This window comes from Dermochelys coriacea, chromosome 18, assembly GCF_009764565.3.
Source record: "Dermochelys coriacea isolate rDerCor1 chromosome 18, rDerCor1.pri.v4, whole genome shotgun sequence".
Classification (NCBI taxonomy): domain Eukaryota; kingdom Metazoa; phylum Chordata; order Testudines; family Dermochelyidae; genus Dermochelys; species Dermochelys coriacea.
The window spans coordinates 9,097,048-9,116,879 of NC_050085.1; the positions used below are offsets into that span (position 1 = coordinate 9,097,048).

Sequence of the window (19,832 nt, forward strand, 5' to 3'; positions counted from 1 at the left end):
TTGTGCTAGGTGCTGCACAAACACCCAGCAAGGGATTAGAACTGGTTGGGGAAAAAATTCTGCAGAGAATTTCAATCAAAACAGAAAAAAAATTACTTTCATCAAAGCTTTCCGTGGAAAATTTTGACTTTTAATAAAAAATAAAACAATCAGACATTGTTCAGTGTTTGGCTAGGAAATTTTCAGTTTTCTGATGAAAAATTAAAAAAAAATCTAGGAAAACTGATACTTTCAGTGTAACTTTCTTTTCATCTAAAACTGTAACTCTGTCTCCGAAGAGACAATGTTCTCCCATGGGTACTGCACAACAGTGGGAGCCAGGCTGCTAATCTTGGTGCTGTCTCCGCCTTGCTGCATGACCTTGAGTAAGTCACATCCACACTCTGTCCCATGGTTTTCCCCTCCCACCCCCACCTTTTCTCTCTCTTGTCTATTTAAATGGTACATTTCTAAGGGCAGAAAGTATTTTCTTATAGGGCTGGTCAAACATTTTCCATCAAACCCCTTTTCGAAAACTGGGTTGGGGGTTTGTGCAGCGCCTACCACCAAGAAGGCTCTGATCCCAGCTGGAGCTGGTAGGCAGCACGGCAATAAAATGGATCATAATAACAGCAATAACTGGTTAAAGCTGAATTTTGGAGCTAACTTGCCTTTCCTGGGTTGAGCCTGGGCAAAATGCTATCATTAAACGTAACCATCCAGCTAAATGCCAATCAGGAGCAGAATGACTGCCTGCTTTCTACGGAACCTTTCAGAGAAAACGAGTGCATTTATCATCATGAATCAGAAGTCTCCATGCTTTAATGAGGGGTGGGGGAGGAGAATAATTTTTAATGGAATAAACAGCAGCTGGAATAGTATGATCAGTACAGTAGCCCTTGTATTAGTTATTTAGATATTCAACTTTGCCTGTAAATCACCAAGGTGGCCTTATTGAGGGACGGTCGAATGAGAGAGAGTTGTTTCCTCATACACAGTTTAAGCTGGCAGAATGATTCAGCAGGAAAACAGCTGCAGTCACCAAGGTGTCTTCCTCCAGGGTTAGTGTTTATAACCACAAAGTACACAGAAAATTCCCCAGCCTGAGGTTCAACCCAGTCTAATGACCTGACCTTCCCACACTGCCTCCCAAACAGTAAAATTATTCTCCTTCCCCTCACCCTCTATGCACCTTGTCTAGCCACTTATATCAGAGTAGCGAGCACAATGGGATGTCAAATGCTGCCATGCTTGTTCATAGGGGCCCAGGTAGAGCCCCTGCCCGGCCCCAAGACATTCATTGAATTGTCAGGGTTATTCATTCGAGGGTTATTCATTCAAAGTCAGATCTGTTGCAAAATCTGGTCTGTGGGAGGGAGTCCTTTAAGGTCACAGAAATATTTAACCACATCATCTTTCAGGGCATGCCTGGCTGAGCACTGCAGTTTTACCCAAAAGCTACACCCATACACTCACTAGTAGCTGCACTGACACTTTTCCCCTAAAATACTTAATTAACTTTAGGAAGGACAATTAAATATGCACAGATTCACATCCAAATCATTGTAATGTATATTTGTAGGGTTTTTTGGCAGATTCAATAACAAAAATAATGCTGACTTTCTCTTCAGTGCCCCCCCACCCCCGCCCCTCCGCCCACACACACATCCAGGGCTTAATAACTCCTGGGGCTTGCTATGAAAAGTGATATTTGTATATTTGTTAATATCAGAGCACACTTAGTGCTACCTGGGAGGCTATGAAAATGATATTAACAAACATAGGAGTATCACTTTTCACAGATAGCTAGTAAGTCTGCTGTGAAATGTGATATTTGCATGTTTGTTAATATCACTTTTCTCAGCAAGCCCCCAGGACCCATTAAGCCCTGAATGGCGGGGGGGGGGGCTGAAGGGAGAGGCAGCAGTGGCCAGAGGCAATGGTGGGATGGATGCGGGGCCGGGGGAGCCAGTGGAGACCCAGGACAATGGCGGGGACGGATGCGAGGCCAAGACGGCAGCAGGGTTCTGGCGGGGACGGTGTTTTGGATATAGGGCCATGGGAGGCAGCGGGGCCTGGATGGACACAGGGGCAATGGGGGTGGGTGATGAGCCCCACTGTTGCATGGCCAGAGCCAGGTGTCTGCTGCCCTGCAGCCAGGGCTGGGGCTCAGTGCCCGTAGCCAGAACCTGGAGCTGGATGCTGGAGCCCAGGAGTGCGTGGCTGGAGTCAGGAGTCAGCGCTCGCCACTACTGCGTGGCTGGAGTCAGCGCTCGCTGCTGCGTGGCCAGGGGTTGGCATCCAGGGCCAGCTCCCGCCACCACGTGGCAAGAGCCCTGGAACAGAGCAGTGGGTCGGTGCCTGCCACTGCGTGGCTGGAACTGGGGACCAGAGGCCGACTAAGCTCTGTGGCTGGAGCCGGGGATCAGCACCTGCTGCCCTGTGGCCAGAGCCAGGGGTTGGCACCCAAAGCCCTGTGGTTGGAGCCTGAGACCGGGGCTGGGGTCGGCGTCTGTGGCCAGTGCCTGCCACTGTGCGGCAGGAGCCTGGGACTGGAGCCAGGAGCCAGCGCCTGCTACCACGCAGCCAGAACCAGGGACTGGAGTCTGAAGCCCCGCAGCTGGAGGCCAGAGCCGTGTGGCCAGAGCCGGGGGGGTCAGTACCCACTGCCCCATGGTTGGAGCCCGGGGCCGCACAGCCAGGATCCTGAAGTCCCACCACTGCAGCCTGCCGCCCAAACCCCATCCCCCCAGTGTGGGTCAAGAACTCACCTTGCTCCTGCAGTGTTGTGCCCCACCTCTCTCCAGAGGCAGTGCAGGGGCGCCACATCCAGGAGCAACAAGGAGGGTAGGGGAGGGGCCGATGGTTTGTCCTGTGTCCCCCCCCACCCCTCGATCACCACCCAGGAGGCTGTTGGGGCCAAACAAAAAGCCCCTGGTGGCCGCATGCACCACGCTGGCCGCATGTGAGAAACATTGGCCCAGAGTCACAGAGTTGCTGAGCACTGCCTGTGATTTCAGTAGGAGTTGTGGGTGCTCGGGACGTGTGATAACTGGGCCCTAGCAGCCAATTTTTGAGAGCTCAGTGCAGGCAGGGTGACCAGATGTTCCATTTTTAAAGGGACAGTCCCATTTTTTTCTTATATAGGCACCTATTACCCCCCACCCCCTGTTCTCTCACAGTTGCTGTCTGGTCACCCTAAGCAGGGGTACATGCTGGCTCTGGAGCACTTTTGAAAACCTTGCCTCAGTGTGAATACCGAATTCTTGGCAAACGTATCTCTAGGCTTGGCAGAATTTGATTTTTATTTTTTTATAATTTTGATGGATAATGTTGAGTATTTTTAAGCATTTTTTTTTCCAATTTAAATTTTCACAGTTGTGGGAAATCATGGGCAGTGGGGTATGTGTCAGATAATAAGGGAGATCAGATATTAATTATTTAATGACTGTAGACACCGAGATTCAAAAAGTTAAACCTTTATAACCGTTAGACACAATCAGACAACGTCACATGTCAAAATATACCCAGTAAATATCCTGAAATCAAACCCTAATACGTTCTTAAGCAGCGTTTTTCTTACTTTGCCTGTCTGTACATTTTAGATTATTATTGCTGGAAATATTATTTCATTGGTTTGTGTTTTTATGGGGAAATTGACATTTATTGACATTTACTGATAAAAATGTAATCTTTCCAGGTCTTCATAGGTGCTAGAACTAGGGGTGCTGCTGCACCCCCTGGCTTGAAGTGGTTTCCATTATATACAAGGTTTACAGTTCGGTTCAATGGCTCTCAGCACCCCCACTATAAAAATTGTTCCAGCACCCCTGGCCTACCTATCTCTCACCATCAGCTCAGGTTTGTCACTGAGTGTCTGTAGTCCTATTTCAGAGTGGTAGTCGTGTTAGTCTGTATCAGCAAAAACAACGTGGAATCCTTGTGGCACCTTAGAGACTAACAAATTTATTTGGGCATAAGCTTTCGTGGGCTATAATCCACTTACCTTAGAGACTAACAAATTTATTTGGGCATAAACTTTCGCTTAAAGTGGATTATAGCCCACGAAAGCTTATGCCCAAATAAATTTGTTAGTCTCTAACGTACCACAAGGATTCCTCATTGTTGTTTCTGTAGTCCTGGTATTTCCTTGCAGCTTTTCCTCTGCGCCCCCTGAATTTCCTCCCAATACCAATTCACCTCCTGGCAAAATGCCCCAGGCTGATGCACTGAAAGGAGGGAGGGACTGCAGAGCTGGGCATAAAGTGGGTGGCGCTCTCTGACAGCTCTCCAGCGGTTCCACTAGCTGAAAGGCACTTTGAGAACCAGCTCGGACCACAGAGGGTGGAAGCTGCTTTTGCTCATGCAGAGCCAATCAGAGCCAGGCGGCCAGGACATTGCAGGCTTTAGCCAATCGTGTGGGGAGCCTGTACTGTGAGGATGAATGCAGAGCCCTCCAAGCTGGAGCCTGTTGCTTCTTTGTTGCTGTATTGTCATGGGTCGGCTCCTTCCCTGAAAGCTCCTTTTCAAGCAGAGAGTCCTACCAAAGGTACATGCTCATCCTCAGCCCCAGCTTGCTGCCACAGAGGTACAGCAGCGGGGAGACAGACTGTCCGGGGTGGAGAAGGGCAGCTTCATTGCAGAGAGAGGAGAGAGATCAGATGCACTGATTTGCTCTGGACCCATCTTATGGAGACAGCGCGTGCACCAGTGCAGAGACACTGGTGAAAACGTAGAGCACGCCTCACAAACTGCCCATGACTCCTCCCTGTCCTACACACTCTGAGAGGGAAAGTGCAGCCAGGTTTGGGAATGCACACTCGCACTTAGTGAGAGCTGAGCTGACCATTAGACTCCTGAGCTAGAGGAATATGTAACACAGGAAAATCACAGAGCCATTGACAGAGGATGAGAGTGAGAGAACAGAATTGCAACACACACACTGAGGAGGAAGACTCATGCAAATCCTCCACTCGCTGGCACTCAGAGACACATCTGCCACATCTACGCTATGAGTCAGTCTGGCACACACAAACACACACACTTACGCACATACTTTCTTCAGGAGTGGAGACTGGCACTTCCTCTTGCTCACACCTGTTTTTCCCCTCACTTGCTACAGTTGCAAAGAGGAGAAGTCCTGCAGTTACCCGTGAGTGTAACCATGGCCCAGGTGCAGTATGACGGTTCCAGGGGGAATCATCCGAACGTCTCCAATTCAACAGCCCCCCCTGTGGGACATGAGCAAATTCAACTCCTGTTGCACATCTGCAAGGAAGCAAAGAGATCTGCTTACTGTCCATATAGTCACTTCCCAGTGGGAGCGGCACTACTGACTTGCGATGGGAAGATCTTCTCTGGTAAGTAAGGACCGCGCTTCCCCAGACGGTAACACCTCAGCTCCTGAAGAGCTGGGCCCGATGCTCTCCCAGAGATTCAGGTGTCTCTAAAGAGGCAGAGACAGTGGAGTCAGGGCTCCCCAAAAAGGCAGAGAGTGTTTGATAGCAGCATCTGGTTTGTGCCATAAGCAAAATGTTGTACAGCAAACTTGCCCTGTATTCTTCATGTAGTCATCCTTTGCTTCCCTGAGATTTGGCTCTGGCCTTGCTCAGCTGTAAACTGGTTTGGATTTGGGCCATCCTTTCCAAACTGGGTCACAGTTTATAATCCGTCTCTGGTTCTGGTTTCTGTCAATGGCCTGCCTTCCTCCTCCTGGACTAGCAAGAGAAACTAAACCGGGAAGCCCCTTGCTTCCATCTTGTTTGTGCCCCTGCCGGTGCCCACAGGCTATGGAAATTACAGCATACTCACCAGCGTTGCCTGCCCTTGAGCTTCTGTTACAAGTCTCATGATGTTTCCAACAGCCCAGCTCCTCGAGACATGAGAGAACCTCAGCTTTCATTTTTGTAATAGTACATTTCTAGCCTTCATGGCTGCAGAGAAAAGTTTTTGGAAAAAGTGACCCCCAAAGGCTCAAAAACACAGAAAGCAACGGAAAAAACCCCACATCTGCTACTGCTAGAATCTTATGATTTTCAAGCCAATCTGGGGATCCTGATTCATTATTTTTATCTGTGTTTCCTGGTACTCCCTCATCTGTCTATATCTGCCCATTTCTTGTCTTATGGAATGTAAGCTTTCAGGAAGGAACCATCTTTTCATTCTGTGTTTGTGCAGCACTTAGTGCAGTGGGGTCCTGGCCTGTAACTGGGGCTCCTAACTGCTATTGCAATGCAAAGAATCATGAGTCTTGAAAGGCTGAGGTTGGCAATCCTGCATATCTCAGGGGTCAGAGCAGATCGCACTGACTATGCCATTCTGCCCAGCCTGCCTGTGCCATATTGCTCTCCCTTGCTGAGCAACAAAAGGCTGCTGTCTGATCTCCTGGACCACATTCAAATCTTTGCTGCAAAACAAATCAGGGCTGGGAGAGCTCACTGGAGTCACAGCTCCTCTGTGATGCTGGCTAAGCCTGGGCTAGGTTTCCTCTGTGCCTGGGCAAAGTTGAGACATCTAGGCAGGATGGGGATTTCCTCTTAGGATAGTGAACTATGAGGCATCTCTTTGTCATAGTGACGAAAGAGACAATGCTGTGGAGCTGGGAGGCATGCCTGATCTTGCGTTGGATGGGGATGGCCCTTGGGTGTTCTTCCCAGGTCCCTGTGCAATCAGAAACTGGGGCCCGTTGAAGGAAAGGGTCAAAAAGAGATGGGTTTGGAGACTCCAGCACTATCACTTCACTCCTCGGAGAATGAAAAAGAGGGGAGCCAGGAGACTTCACCTCACTTTCTGACAGGAGCCAGCAGGGCTTTGGGGCAGACCTACCTACTTTTCTGAAGGTTCATGGTTAGAGCTAAGTGAATAATGAAAAATATGCGTAACCCACACACCTTCTGGGTGTGGCGTTTGTCCCACCTCGTGGCACTGAGATCACTCAGAGAGAGTTCAATGAGTCTGCTCTGCAGCCTTAGCTAAGAGTCAGGTGGCTTTTAGGTCATCCAGTAGAGGCTCAGGAACTAAGCTCCAGAGGTCCCAGTTTCGATCCCGCCCATCGACGATGGGGATCTGTTGGCATTACATATGTATTTGCAAATAATTATCTAATGGAAAAAAGTCTGGATATTGTGCCTTTAGGATCTTTTTTTCTTCCTTTCATCAGCAAACCTGCAGTGTGCATTTACAGCCTACTTTTCAGAGGTGCTGAGCACGTGCGGGGCTCATTGATTTCAGCTGAAGTCACAGGTGCTCATCACTTATGCAAATTAAGGGCTTAAGATCATGCAAACATGTATGCACATACTGAACTTTATTGCTTTCTTAAAATTAGGCAAGTGCTTAAGTGCTTTGCTGTCTGAGGAACATATAGTACTTAAAATACCAAACCCTGTATAAAATACCTTGCACCTGCATCCCCATAACAAAGTAGTCATCCAAGGAGACAATTAAATACTAAAGAAAGACAAAGGCTGAATGGCCAAAACTACTGAAATGCACTTGAAGCTCTTGAGGAATTCCACCATGATTTCAACAATTTCCATCCCACCATCAACCTCAGCCTGGACCAGTCCACACAAGAGATCCACTTCCTGGACACTACGGTGCTAATAAGCGATGGTCACATAAACACCACCCTATATCGGAAACCTACTGACCGCTATTCCTACCTACATGCCCCTAGCTTTCATCCAGATCATACCACTCGATCCATTGTCTACAGCCAAGCGCTACGATATAACCGCATTTGCTCCAACCCCTCAGACAGAGACAAACACCTACAAGATCTCTATCATGCATTCCTACAACTACAATACCCACCTGCTGAAGTGAAGAAACAGATTGGCAGAGCCAGAAGAGTACCCAGAAGTCACCTACTACAGGACAGGCCCAACAAAGAAAACAACAGAACGCCACTAGCCATCACCTTCAGCCCCCAACTAAAACCTCTCCAACGCATCATCAAGGATCTACAACCTATCCTGAAGGACGACCCATCACTCTCACAGATCTTGGGAGACAGACCAGTCCTTGCTTACAGACAGCCCCCCAATCTGAAGCAAATACTCACCAGCAACCACACACCACACAACAGAACCACTAACCCAGGAACCTATCCTTGCAACAAAGCCCGTTGCCAACTCTGTCCACATATCTATTCAGGGGATACCATCATAGGGCCTAATCACATCAGCCACACTATCAGAGGCTCGTTCACCTGCGCATCTACCAATGTGATATATGCCATCATGTGCCAGCAATGCCCCTCTGCCATGTACATTGGCCAAACTGGACAGTCTCTACGTAAAAGAATGAATGGACACAAATCAGACGTCAAGAATTATAACATTCAAAAACCAGTTGGAGAACACTTCAATCTCTCTGGTCACTCGATCACAGACCTAAGAGTGGCTATACTTCAACAAAAAAGCTTCAAAAACAGACTCCAACGAGAGACTGCTGAATTGGAATTAATTTGCAAACTGGATACAATTAATTTAGGCTTGAATAGAGACTGGGAATGGATGAGTCATTACACAAAGTAAAATTATTTCCCCATGGTATTTCTCCCTCCCCCCCCCCCACTGTTCCTCTGATATTCTTGTTAACTGGTGGAATTAGCCTACCTTGCTTGTCACCATGAAAGGTTTTCCTCCTTTCCCCCCCCCCTGCTGCTGGTGATGGCTTATCTTAAGTGATCACTCTCCTTACAGTGTGTATGATAAACCCATTGTTTCATGTTCTCTGTGTGTGTGTATATAAATCTCTCCTCTGCTTTTTCCACCAAATGCATCCGATGAAGTGAGCTGTAGCTCACGAAAGCTTATGCTCTAATAAATTTGTTAGTCTCTAAGGTGCCACGGGTACTCCTTTTCTTTTTGCGAATACAGACTAACATGGCTGCTACTCTGAAACTTTAACTTTGGTGATCTAACCCCACTGAATGCCATTGACCAGAGGATTCTGCTGATTGCATGAAGAGAGGGAGCTGCCATCACAATTCTGAGTGCTGTTAAAAGTGGTGCTGGTAATTCAGTGGGTGAATTCTTCTGTCTGGGTCAGTCCTATACCCACCCCCTGTTGTGGTAGTAGCGGTACGCAAGTGCTGGAAGGGCTGTCTTCTGAAGGTCAAAATTCACTGCAAGCTTAAAGAGCATGACTCCATTGACTTCAATGGAGTTGTGCCAGCTAACACCAATGCTAAATTTGGCCTATAGCCTTAAAAGGTCCTGTCATAAATATAAAGGGAAGGGTAAACACCTTTAAATCCCTCCTGGCAAGAGGAAAAACCATTTCACCTGTAAAGGGTTAAGAAGCTAAGACAACCTCGCTGGCACCTGACCAAAATGACCAATGAGGAGACAAGATAATTTCAAAGCTGGAGTGGGGGGAAACAAAGGGTTCTCTCTGTCTGTGTTGTCTTTTGCTGGGACCAGAGCAGGAATGCAGGTCAGAACTCCTGTAAAGGGTTAATAAGCAATCCAGTTAGATATGTGTTAGATTCTGTTTTGTTTAAATGGCTGATAAAATAAGTTGTGCTGAATGGAATGTATATTCCTGTTTTTGTGCCTTTTTGTAACTTAAGGTTTTGCCTAGAGGGATTCTCTATGTTTTGAATCTGATTACCCTGTAAGGTATTTACCACTCTGATTTTACAGAGGTGATTCTTTCTTTTACTTTTTCTTTAATTAAAAGTCTTCTTTTAAGAACCTGATTGCTTTTTCATTGTTCTTAAGATTCAAGGGTTTGGGTCTGTGTTCACCTATGCAAATTGGTGAGGATTTTTATCAAGCCTTCCCCAGGAAAGAGGGTGTAGGGCTTGGGGTGATTTTGGGGGGAAAGACTTTCCAATTGGGCTCTTTCCCTGTTATATTTGTTAGACACTTGGTGGTGGCAGCAATAAGGTCCAAGGACAAAAGGTAAAATAGTTTGTACCTTGGGGAAGTTTTAACCTAAGCTAGCAAAAATAAGCTTAGGGGGTTTTTCATCAGGTCCCCACATCTGTACCCTAGAATTCAGAGTGGGGAAGGAAGCTTGACAGGTCCCATGTCATTAATTATTACTTATTTTAAATATTGATTTATGTTATACTAGTGCAGGGCCAGGCAAACTTTTTGGCTAGAGGGCCACATCTAGGTATGGAAATTGTATGGTGGGCCATGAATGCTCATGAAATTGGGGGTTGGAATGTGGGAGGGGGCGAGGGCTCCGGCTGGGGCTGTGGGCTCTGGGATGGGGCCAGAAATGAGGAGTTCAGGCTGTGGGAGGTTGCTCCGGGCTGGGGCAGGGGTGCAGCTGGGGGGTGATTGTATTTATTGTCAGACAAGTTTGAAAAGTAACAACGTGCTCTGTATTTCCTTTAGGCTGCAATGTAGAAAATGCCTGCTACCCCCTGGGGGTATGTGCTGAACGCACCGCCATTCAGAAAGCCGTATCAGAAGGGTACGTGAATTTCAGAGCCATGGCCATTGCTAGGTGAGTGACAACTCTGAATCATATCCCTTTGAATCATTTCACAATGTGTTTGGACAGGAAACCTGTGCAACACTTTTGTTCCTCTAAGTCTCTACTTCCTGCGCTTTAAACACACGGGCACATACAGTTCTCGGTGGCAGCAAGAGGTAATTGCCATCCTTTCAAAATGAGCTCTCCCTTTTACCTAATTTTTGCAGCATCAACTTTGAAGACTGGGAAGACCTAAAAGTTGCAATTCTTCAACAAAAAAACTTCAAAAACAGACTCCAACGAGAGACTGCTGAATTGGAATTAATTTGCAAACTGGATACAATTAACTTAGGCTTGAATAGAGACTGGGAGTGGATGGGTCATTACACAAAGTAAAACTATTTCCCCATGTTTATTCCCCCCCTCCACTCCCCACTGTTCCTCAGATGTTCTTGTCAACCGCTGGAAATGGCCCACCTTGATCATCACTACAAAAGGTTCCCCTCCCCCCACGGCTGGTAATAGCTCACCTTAAGTGATCACTTTCTTGTTACAGTGTGTATGGTAACACCCATTGTTTCATGTTCTCTATGTATATAAATCTCCCCACTGTATTTTCCACTGACTGCATCTGATGAAGTGAGCTGTAGCTCACGAAAGCTTATGCTCAAATAAATTTGTTAGTCTCTAAGGTGCCACAAGTACTCCTTTTCTTTTTGTGAATACAGACTAACACGGCTGCTACTCTGAAACCTGGGAGAAAAAAGTGATTAGAGAGTTTTGTTTTGCAAGATTATCATTAAACTACATTGCAACCGCTTTTAAGACTGAGGTCCGGGTCCTGCCAGCCCTTAGTCATGCAAATAGTCTCACAGAAGTGCGTAGGACCATTTGAGGGACCCTGATTCCGCAAACTGATCTGTGCAGGACCTCACAGGACTCAGTGGGGCACAGGGGTCCAGTTTGCACAGTCCAGGCCCAAGTGAGCACCCAAGGGAGATGCAAAAATCAGCTGTGGGCCTTTAACTAAAGATTGAATGCAACCATCCTAGAAACCTAGTTGAGACTTTTAAATTGGTCACCTAAAACTGGAGGCCGCTATTTAGTTCGTCCTTACTGTAAGCTTCTGTTCTGTGATGTGTCTATCAGCTCCTAATTATTGGCTTGATACAGAGCAAGTGAGGAGTTGTTGAGAACATTTTGTCCTAATGGACTAAAAGCAGAGGAGATGTCAAATTATACTACTTGGGAATAATCCATGTCAGTAACCAGAGCCAAGGAATTAATTTTATTCAGAACAAAGGGGCCACATTCATTAAAAGGGATAATGAAGAGAGAGAAACTGTAGGTTTGAATTTTAACAATCACCCGACATCCTCTCTTTGTTTTAGTCTCTCCTTTCAAATGTTCATGAATATTTCTAGGGATAATGAGCAGGTTTCTATATTTATTTTAACTTGGTGCTTGCTAAGGAGCAGATCCTTTGTCTACACACAATGATCATCAACACTAGAAATGAGTAAAAGCTATATGGTTATGTAGTTCATCCCATGCAGGGGTGTTAGCTACAAGGTACTCCTGAGTGCTTTGTCCAGGCTTGTTTTTAAATGCCTTCCAACACCTCCCTCAGGAGGGTATTTCACATCCTAACAGACTTTGTGGTTAGAAAGCTGATCCTGATATTCATTTGAAATGCACCATTCTTTTACTTCACCCCATTACTCCTAGTGATATCATCTTATGTCCCCCCCCTCCCCAAATGGTTCTCATGCCTTCCTTGATCTTCACACCTTTCAGATACTTGGAGATAGATACACAGATGTCAGAATCCTAGTAAAATCCAAACTGATGGGCCAGTGCTTTCCCTATGGGGTTCTCCCAGTAAGAGATGAAAACGGAGTAAATACCAGCACAGAATGGCCAATGTATGCAGAAGAGGATGAGATGCACATAAATAGCAACATCCCCTCTTTCCACAGAAACCTCTGGGGGCATTGGGAAGACATGACAAGGTCATGGCCAGGGAGGAAGTTGCTGCCCATGTGGTATCAACCCTACTGCCCTCACCCCTCCAAACTCACAAATCTGTGGGGATTTACTGCAGGTCCGGTTAGTAAAAGCCTGGAGTGGATTTTCCCAGCCTTGTAATGTTCCCTGCATCTGAACCCTGTGCAGTGTGGAGCCCAGCTCCATAGAACCTCCCTGTGCGCTGTTGTGTAGGGGACTGTATCCTGGAAAGCATGATTCTGAAAAGGAGTCATAGTGGACAACAACTCAACATGAGTTCCCATTGTGATGCTGTGACAAAAAGGGCCAATACCATCCTCCGATGTATAACCCGGGGAGTACTGAGTGGGAGGAGAGAGGTGAATGTATCTGAACACGCCATTGGTGAGACCAATACTGGCATACAGCATCCAGTTCTGGTGGCCACATTTTTAAAAAAATTGGAGAGGGTGCAAAAAAGAGCCACAAAAATGATTTGAGGGCTGGAGAGAATGCCTTATAGAGTGAGCACATTTTATTCTTAAGGTAAAAGAACCACAGAGAAACCATAATAAAAACAATGAAACACACACCAAATATAACAGGAGTCACTCATCAGTCTTATGAGACCCTAGTAAGCCCAAGTATTTCCAACCCTTCCGCCTGGGTGGGGCCCCCTTTGGTCCTGTATATTTGCTGGATCAGAAGGCAAGCACTGTATCAGTTCAAGGTCATCCCTTTATACCAAAAAGTCCTTTCTTTGTATGCTAATCTCTGGAAAACCCAGTTTGAATCAGTATGTGCAAACCACTCCAAGGGGTGGTACCTCACTGATGTTAAAGAACTTCTAGAGAGGGACTTGCCTTAATCACACCCCCACATACACACACCCACCAGCACGGTCTTTAGTTCCTGTAGGTACTGTGATAGCCGTCCCCCACAGCGTAGAACACAATCATACATAAACCATTCATAGATTTAATACAATCTGGTCCGCAACGATATTGTGTGGGGCTGCAATATCTGTCACAGCTACCTCCATGGGAGACGCTGGGCAAGTCACTTCACCTCTCCTTTCCTCAGTTTCCCTGTCTGTCACATAGGGACAATGATCTTGACCCTCCTTTGCAAAACACGTTGGGATTTATGGGTAGAAAGAGTAACCAAAGTGCTATTTACCAACTACTGTTTGTTATTATTTGATGCATTAACTATATTATTTATCTGATGCATTAACTGTAGACAGTTTTTCCATCATGAGGTAGACTGACCTCTGCATTCTATTCTCCTTCGATAGCAACACTGAAGAGGACTTTATCGTGCCCTGTGGGGCCTGCAGACAAGTAATGAGAGAGGTAAACAACTTTTTGTTTTCTTTTTCAACAGCAGAAACTAAACTGCTTTAATTCCCGCCCACCTGCCTGGTGAGAACATTTGTTTCTTTCAGACCCCACAATGCTCACTCTGAAATGTCAGGGGACGCAGCTCAAAAGTTTGCAGAGTAAGGAAACATTCTGAGATGTGCAAAATTGTGAGCGTCCCACTTCCTGCACCCCACAGCACCAAGCTGGGAATGTAGAGAATGACAAAAGGAGAGGAAAGCTCTTGGGTCAGTAAACAAGGGCTTCCAAGTTTGGAAACAATATTAATCCCTTGAGTGCTGACCACAGTGTGTTTTCAGGGGCAGAAACAAGGAAAGTTCAGCTCTGGTGTAAGTAGGTGTAGCTTCAATGCAGTTTACGCTACAGCCAGACTTGAACCCTACAGCTCACAATTGCATTATTCCAGGACCAAAGCATGAAAAGGGAGCCAAGCTTGAGTGCAAGGGTCTGTTCAGGTAAAAATACACAGAAACATGACAGAGATGAGGCAAGGAATCCTTGGCCCCAGCATATACTTTGGGATTTTCTAGGCACTCAGCTTGTGGATACTGGGGGAAATATCAGATAAGGACTGGTGCTCCCCTCAAGCACAGGGTCTGGTGCACCGCAGAAATCTATTAGCCATGTCACCAAAGCATCCATTTCCCCCCCACCCCCCTCTGGTTGAGGCCATGTGGACTGCAAAGATGCAGGAGGGGTTCAGAGTTCAGCCTGGGGGCTCCCTGTGTTACATAGTCTGCCAATGCAGCAAGGATGCAACATTTCCATTGCATTTGGGCCCTGCCCATCTGCAGAAGTCAGCTCGAGATTCAGCTTGAAGCATTTAGGGCCATTACTGTAGAATGCTATAGTATTTTGAAACACAGGGATCTTAGGAGCTCCACAGAGTTCATTTTCTTCATGAAGCTGCTTTTAATGTTTTCAGCATGACTTTAATGGCTAATGTTTAACAGATGGCAGATTCCCTACATGGATAAGCACCATTATTTCAAAGATAAAGTTCCCTGAGGGCCTGATCCTGTGTACTTTATGCATCTGAAATTCCCTTTGGAGGTTTAAGACAGTTTTGGATCTCCAAGAAATGAAGTATCAGGCTCTAATCTAGAAACTGGTAGAGGCTTTAAAAGGTTGCTCAGAGTTTCACTAATAGGCTTATACTATAAAGGCCTCCAAACTTTGCACCAAGGAAGAGGTTGCTTTAAGAACTTGCCAAGAGCCTAAAGTGGGACAAGTGAGCAAATGTGAACTTCAGGCAGGGAGCTGGAAGGAGGGTTAGGGAGCTCTTGGTGCAAAACACGGCAGAAGGCTCAGGATAGGAACAGGGAGAGAAAGGGGTCTGAATAGGCAAAGTTAATGTTAGGAAAATACAAAAGCATTAAGCAAACAAACAAACCCCAACAAGAATAAACAAAAAGAAAAAAGGAAGATGGTGAAACAAACCAAACACAAGCCAAATAGCCAAGTGTTAACATGCAGAACAATGGCAAAATCTAATGGGCAATGAGCCAGGTGCCTGCTGCATTAAAAAAAAAAGTTAACAGAATGCTCATTTCAGTTGAATTTACTTTAACTGTGTTCACCCCCCACTTTCTGCAAATATTCTAGAAAATGACTCTGTGCAAGACTAGCTATAGGAGTAAAAAGAAAAGGAGTACTTATGGCACCTTAGAGACTAACAAATTTATTTGAGCATAAGCTTTTGTGAGCTACAGCTCAGTTACTACTCTGAAAGCTATAGGAGTGTGACTCTCTTTATGATTGGTTTCAGAGTAGCCGCCGTGTTAGTCTGTATTCGCAAAAAGAAAAGGAGTACTTGTGGCACCTTAGAGACTAACACATTTATTTGAGCATAAGAAAGCTTATGCTTAAATAAATTTGTTAGTCTCTAAGGTGCCACAAGTACTCCTTTTCTCTTTATGATTGCGTTTTTAGCCTCTGCTCCTGAAGTTCCGTGTGGGTAGATTCCTGAGCTTGTACAAAGTGGACTCCCCGTAGGTGCAGGGATCAACCCATAAGGAATAATTTGCATGATCATGGCCTTCAACAGTAAGCTCTTCATGGCAGTGACTTTGTCTTATTGCATATCTGTAAAGTGCTGGGCATGCTTTGGCATTGATCCTGCATTTGGCTCTACCTGGACACAAGACATATTTGATCACAGGATCAGGGCCTGTGTGCACTATAAAAATAATATAATAAAAAGATCAGTAATTGCTTCACCCACCTATGAAATGCAGCCACCTCTGGGTTGAAGTGCAGGACCATCAGATGGGACAATGAAACATAAAAAAAATGGCCAGCCACTTTGACAGATACCACATTTTTTTTAAAACACACATTGTTTCTGCTTATGGTTTATTTAACTGTTTTTTGCTATTGGGTAAATAGCAATGAACAATTCACAGTTCTGCACAAGTGTGATTCACAGACAGTTCTCTGACTCTTTTTCTAGTTCAGTAGAGACTGGGACATTTACATGACAAAGCCAGATGGGACCTATATAGTCAAGACTCTTCAAGAGCTCCTGCCCCTGTCATTTGGACCAGAAGATCTGAAGAAGTTCTGAAGAGATCTGCAATGAAAGTAAAGAACCTCTAGACAATCATATGCTTTCTGTCTGCAGGACGAAGATTTATTTCAGATACTTCCCAACTCTGCCTCTTAGGGAATGTCACTCAACTTCTGTAAGCCTCAGGGAACTCCAGTGCAAATAATTTCCATTTGTACTAGGCCTGGGGAAGGGGTGGCAAGAACCAGATCTGCCTCATTGTGAATCGGCCAATCCCAAATGTTCACAAGTTCGGTTTAGCAGACATGGCAGTATGATGTCATGGTTAGAGCAGGTTGGAAATTTGTCAACCATACGTTTTGCATGGGAAAATGCCAGTTGATCGAAACAGTGTGAGCGAGTCACGTGACCACTCTGTGCCTCAGTTTCCTCACCTGGATAATGATGCATTAACCTTTTTTGCAAAGTGATTTGAGATGCTTGGTGAGAAATGCTTTTATAGTGCTAAATACTATTATTGCTCACATTAATGCAGTTACTCCAGATTTATACTGGTTTAACTGAGACTGGCCTAAGAGTCTCATATAAGGTCAGAATGTAAGTTCTAATACACTAGAGGTTCTGAAACATATTACTCAAACACAATGGGGCACCTTCTCCCCCACATCTTCCTACCTCAAGTTATATGTTGTACACTTCTCTACTAGTGATTAGAGAACAACCAAACTAAAGATTCGTTGAGTTCTGGTTGGGATCCAGATCTCATTTTATGCAAACCTCTAAAGTTCCAATGGAGGAGAATTAACACGGAGTTTTAATTCTGGCCCATCACTACAGTTGATCAAAATTGCACAGATCAATAAATCATACAAATCCAGGAATTCCATAATGTAAAATAGTTATTTGTAAAGATAAGAAGAAAAACTAAATAAGAGAGAAGAGAAACTAAAGGTTTAATAAATCCAAAGTAGACTATCTTGTTCATATATGAAGCAGGTTATTATTAAGCAACAGCCTATAGTAAACTGGGCAATTTATTTTACACTGTTTATTGTAACTTAATTTTCAACACTTTGTGAACATCCTCTTCTTAGTTACCCTTAGTTTATTTTTCTTGATTTGTGTGTGTGTATGTGGTGTGAGAGAATGGATGGGAAGGAGAATGTAGTGGTGAGAACCAGACAATACCCTAGAAGTTCTGTCTCAAGAGTAATATGATGTTATGACTTTGCTACATTAGGTACAATGAAATGATCTGAAGTGAACAAAAATGGGTTAATTTTTCTAATCATGAAGCACTTTTGGTTATTTACATGTTATTGTAAATGTCCAAACATAATAAATGTGGTCACTAATTCTACTGCTCCATCAAACTGATGTTTGATTACAGAACAGAGCCACACAAAACTGTGTGGTTTTAGTTCCTAGGAGTTTAGAGGTAAAACAGAATAACACAGCATTTAACCTCATATGCAGTCATACCTCAGGTACCACACAGCACTGAGTAACACATAACAGAGTACACATTCAGCATTACCCTCAGTGTAACACAAAACAAGAGAGAGTATACAGTGATCCCTGGTGCAACGACAGCATACAGAGTACACGATCTATACCCAGGGCACCACACTTCATGCAGAGATCCATACCCAGGGCAATACCAAATATGCAGAGTAACACATGGCAGAATGAAGCATACACGGTCCATACGCAGGGCAACACACACCAGACAGTCTGCAGTCCACAAAAAGCGCAACACAGAGCATGCAGAGTACACATTCAATACCCAGGCCAACACACACCATGCCCAGTACACAATACATACCCAGAGCAACACACAGCTGCATGTAGCATACACAACCTGTACTCACAGTAACACACAGCATGCAGATCAGGGTGGATTTGATTTAAATCAAATTGACTTAAATCACTAGTCAGGAAGACTTGATTTAATCATGGTTTTCTACGTAAAAGTGCATTCTTGTTGTTATAACCTTAATACATATTCTGCACAACTCTGAGATAGATGTAGGTTTCATTTTTACAAGGTATACACTATACATTTTTAAACAGTGATTTATTTTGAAAACTTCTCAAATTAGTTTTACAGCTATATCAGAAAATGAATGATTGTTTGGTTATTTCCTTTACCAAAGGTAAGGAAGCAGATATTTATGAAGTCATTGGGAGATGAACTATCTCCAATTCAACAGGTTAATCATTAATATTTGGGGGATTTTCTTGCCGTGCTGTATTAGGAAGAGAACATCACCAGACAGACATTTAAATTGTTTTATTTAACTAAAACAACAACGTTAAGTATTCTGGATTTTTTTCTTCAACAGCAAACATATAATATTTTAACAAAACAAGCATACGTCCCTCGCTTCTCACATTTATCTCCAGACTTCTCCTTGTCCAGATCTATTCTGCCCCCAACAATCTTCTATTCATTGAACTTTTGGAAACTTTGCACTTTTACAGAGAGGTAAGGGATTGACTCTGTGTACACAAATTTGCAGAGGGACAATAGGGTTGAGGTCTGTTATTTCTCACCTCTATATATTATTTATTTTAAAACATTTTTGCTGTTAACAAGCATGTTACCTCTCGAGCCACAAATCCACAGTTTGACAACTGCAAAATTAAGCATCTCTGATGGTATCTTCTAGACTGAGCACTGAGTCCCATAGAAAGATTAACCTAAATAATCTATACAGAAGCCTGTGGAACCCCATAAAATTGGGTCCCTAATCCATGTACTGTTAGAACTCATTTATAAAACTTTTCTTAAACATTACATGAATATATTGTCTCATACTATAGAAGTAGAATTTATAATCCCTATTCCATGATGAGATATCTTTGACCTATAATGTAGTTTAGTTAAAACTATCTTTAGATAGGTTTTTTCCTCAAAAAGCATTTTATCAAAAAAATCTGATTTAAATAAAAACATTTTTTTTTTTAAATAATTGATTTTTATCCACCCTGATGCAGAACACACACCCAAAGCCCAGAGTGACACATAGCATCAGGCCTGGCACACACAACCCATACTCAGAGTAACACACACACATGCTATGCCCGGCACCCAGCCGGTACTCAGAGCGACACCCCCCCCCCACACCCAACACCCCCCCCCCCACGCCCAGCACACACAACCCGTACGCGGAGCGACACCCCCCCCCCACACCCAACCCGTACGTGGAGCGACACACCCCCCCCACACCCAACACACAACCAGTACGCGGAGCGACACCCCCCCCCACACCCAGCACACCCAACCCGTACGCGGAGCGACACACCCCCCCACGCCCAACCCGTACGCGGAGCGACACCCCCCCCCCCACGCCCAACACACCCAACCCGTACGCGGAGCGACACCCCCCCCCACGCCCAACACACCCAACCCGTACGCGAAGCGACACCCCCCCGCACGCCCAACACACCCAACCCGTACGCGGAGCGACACCCCCCCCCACGCCCAGCACACCCACCCGTACGCGGAGCGACACCCCCCCCCCACGCCCAGC

The 19,832-nt window shown here is 45.1% G+C and overlaps 1 protein-coding gene across 5 annotated transcripts; it reads left to right on the top strand.

The window, feature by feature from the left end:
• The first annotated feature begins 279 nt into the window (after positions 1-279).
• Positions 280-17,656, top strand: CDA (cytidine deaminase). Of its 5 annotated transcripts, XM_043500022.1 has the most exons (6): positions 280-365; positions 896-976; positions 5,100-5,339; positions 10,338-10,449; positions 13,703-13,760; positions 16,240-17,656. In XM_043500022.1, the coding sequence occupies exons 2-6, from the start codon at positions 949-951 to the stop codon at positions 16,351-16,353; spliced, it is 552 nt and encodes a 183-aa protein (XP_043355957.1). In that variant the 5' UTR covers positions 280-365; positions 896-948; the 3' UTR covers positions 16,354-17,656. The 5 variants fall into 5 exon arrangements, with proteins under 5 accessions (XP_043355957.1, XP_043355959.1, XP_038232701.1 ...); XM_043500024.1 differs by lacking the exon at positions 896-976 and having other exon boundaries at positions 282-365; positions 5,102-5,339; XM_038376773.2 differs by lacking the exons at positions 280-365; positions 896-976 and adding an exon at positions 4,073-4,528 and having other exon boundaries at positions 5,102-5,339.
• The last annotated feature ends 2,176 nt before the right edge of the window (positions 17,657-19,832 follow it).

What these genes read in the sequence shown, in the direction of transcription:
- CDA (XM_038376772.2), top strand. Translation starts at nt 4,991, where the DNA reads ATGAGTCAGTCTGGCACACACAAACACACACACTTACGCACATACTTT. An exon ending in CGATGGGAAGATCTTCTCTG is followed by an intron (nt 5,340 to 10,337) that starts GTAAGTAAGGAC and finishes TATTTCCTTTAG; the next exon opens with GCTGCAATGTAGAAAATGCC. An exon ending in AGAGCCATGGCCATTGCTAG is followed by an intron (nt 10,450 to 13,702) that starts GTGAGTGACAAC and finishes CTCCTTCGATAG; the next exon opens with CAACACTGAAGAGGACTTTA.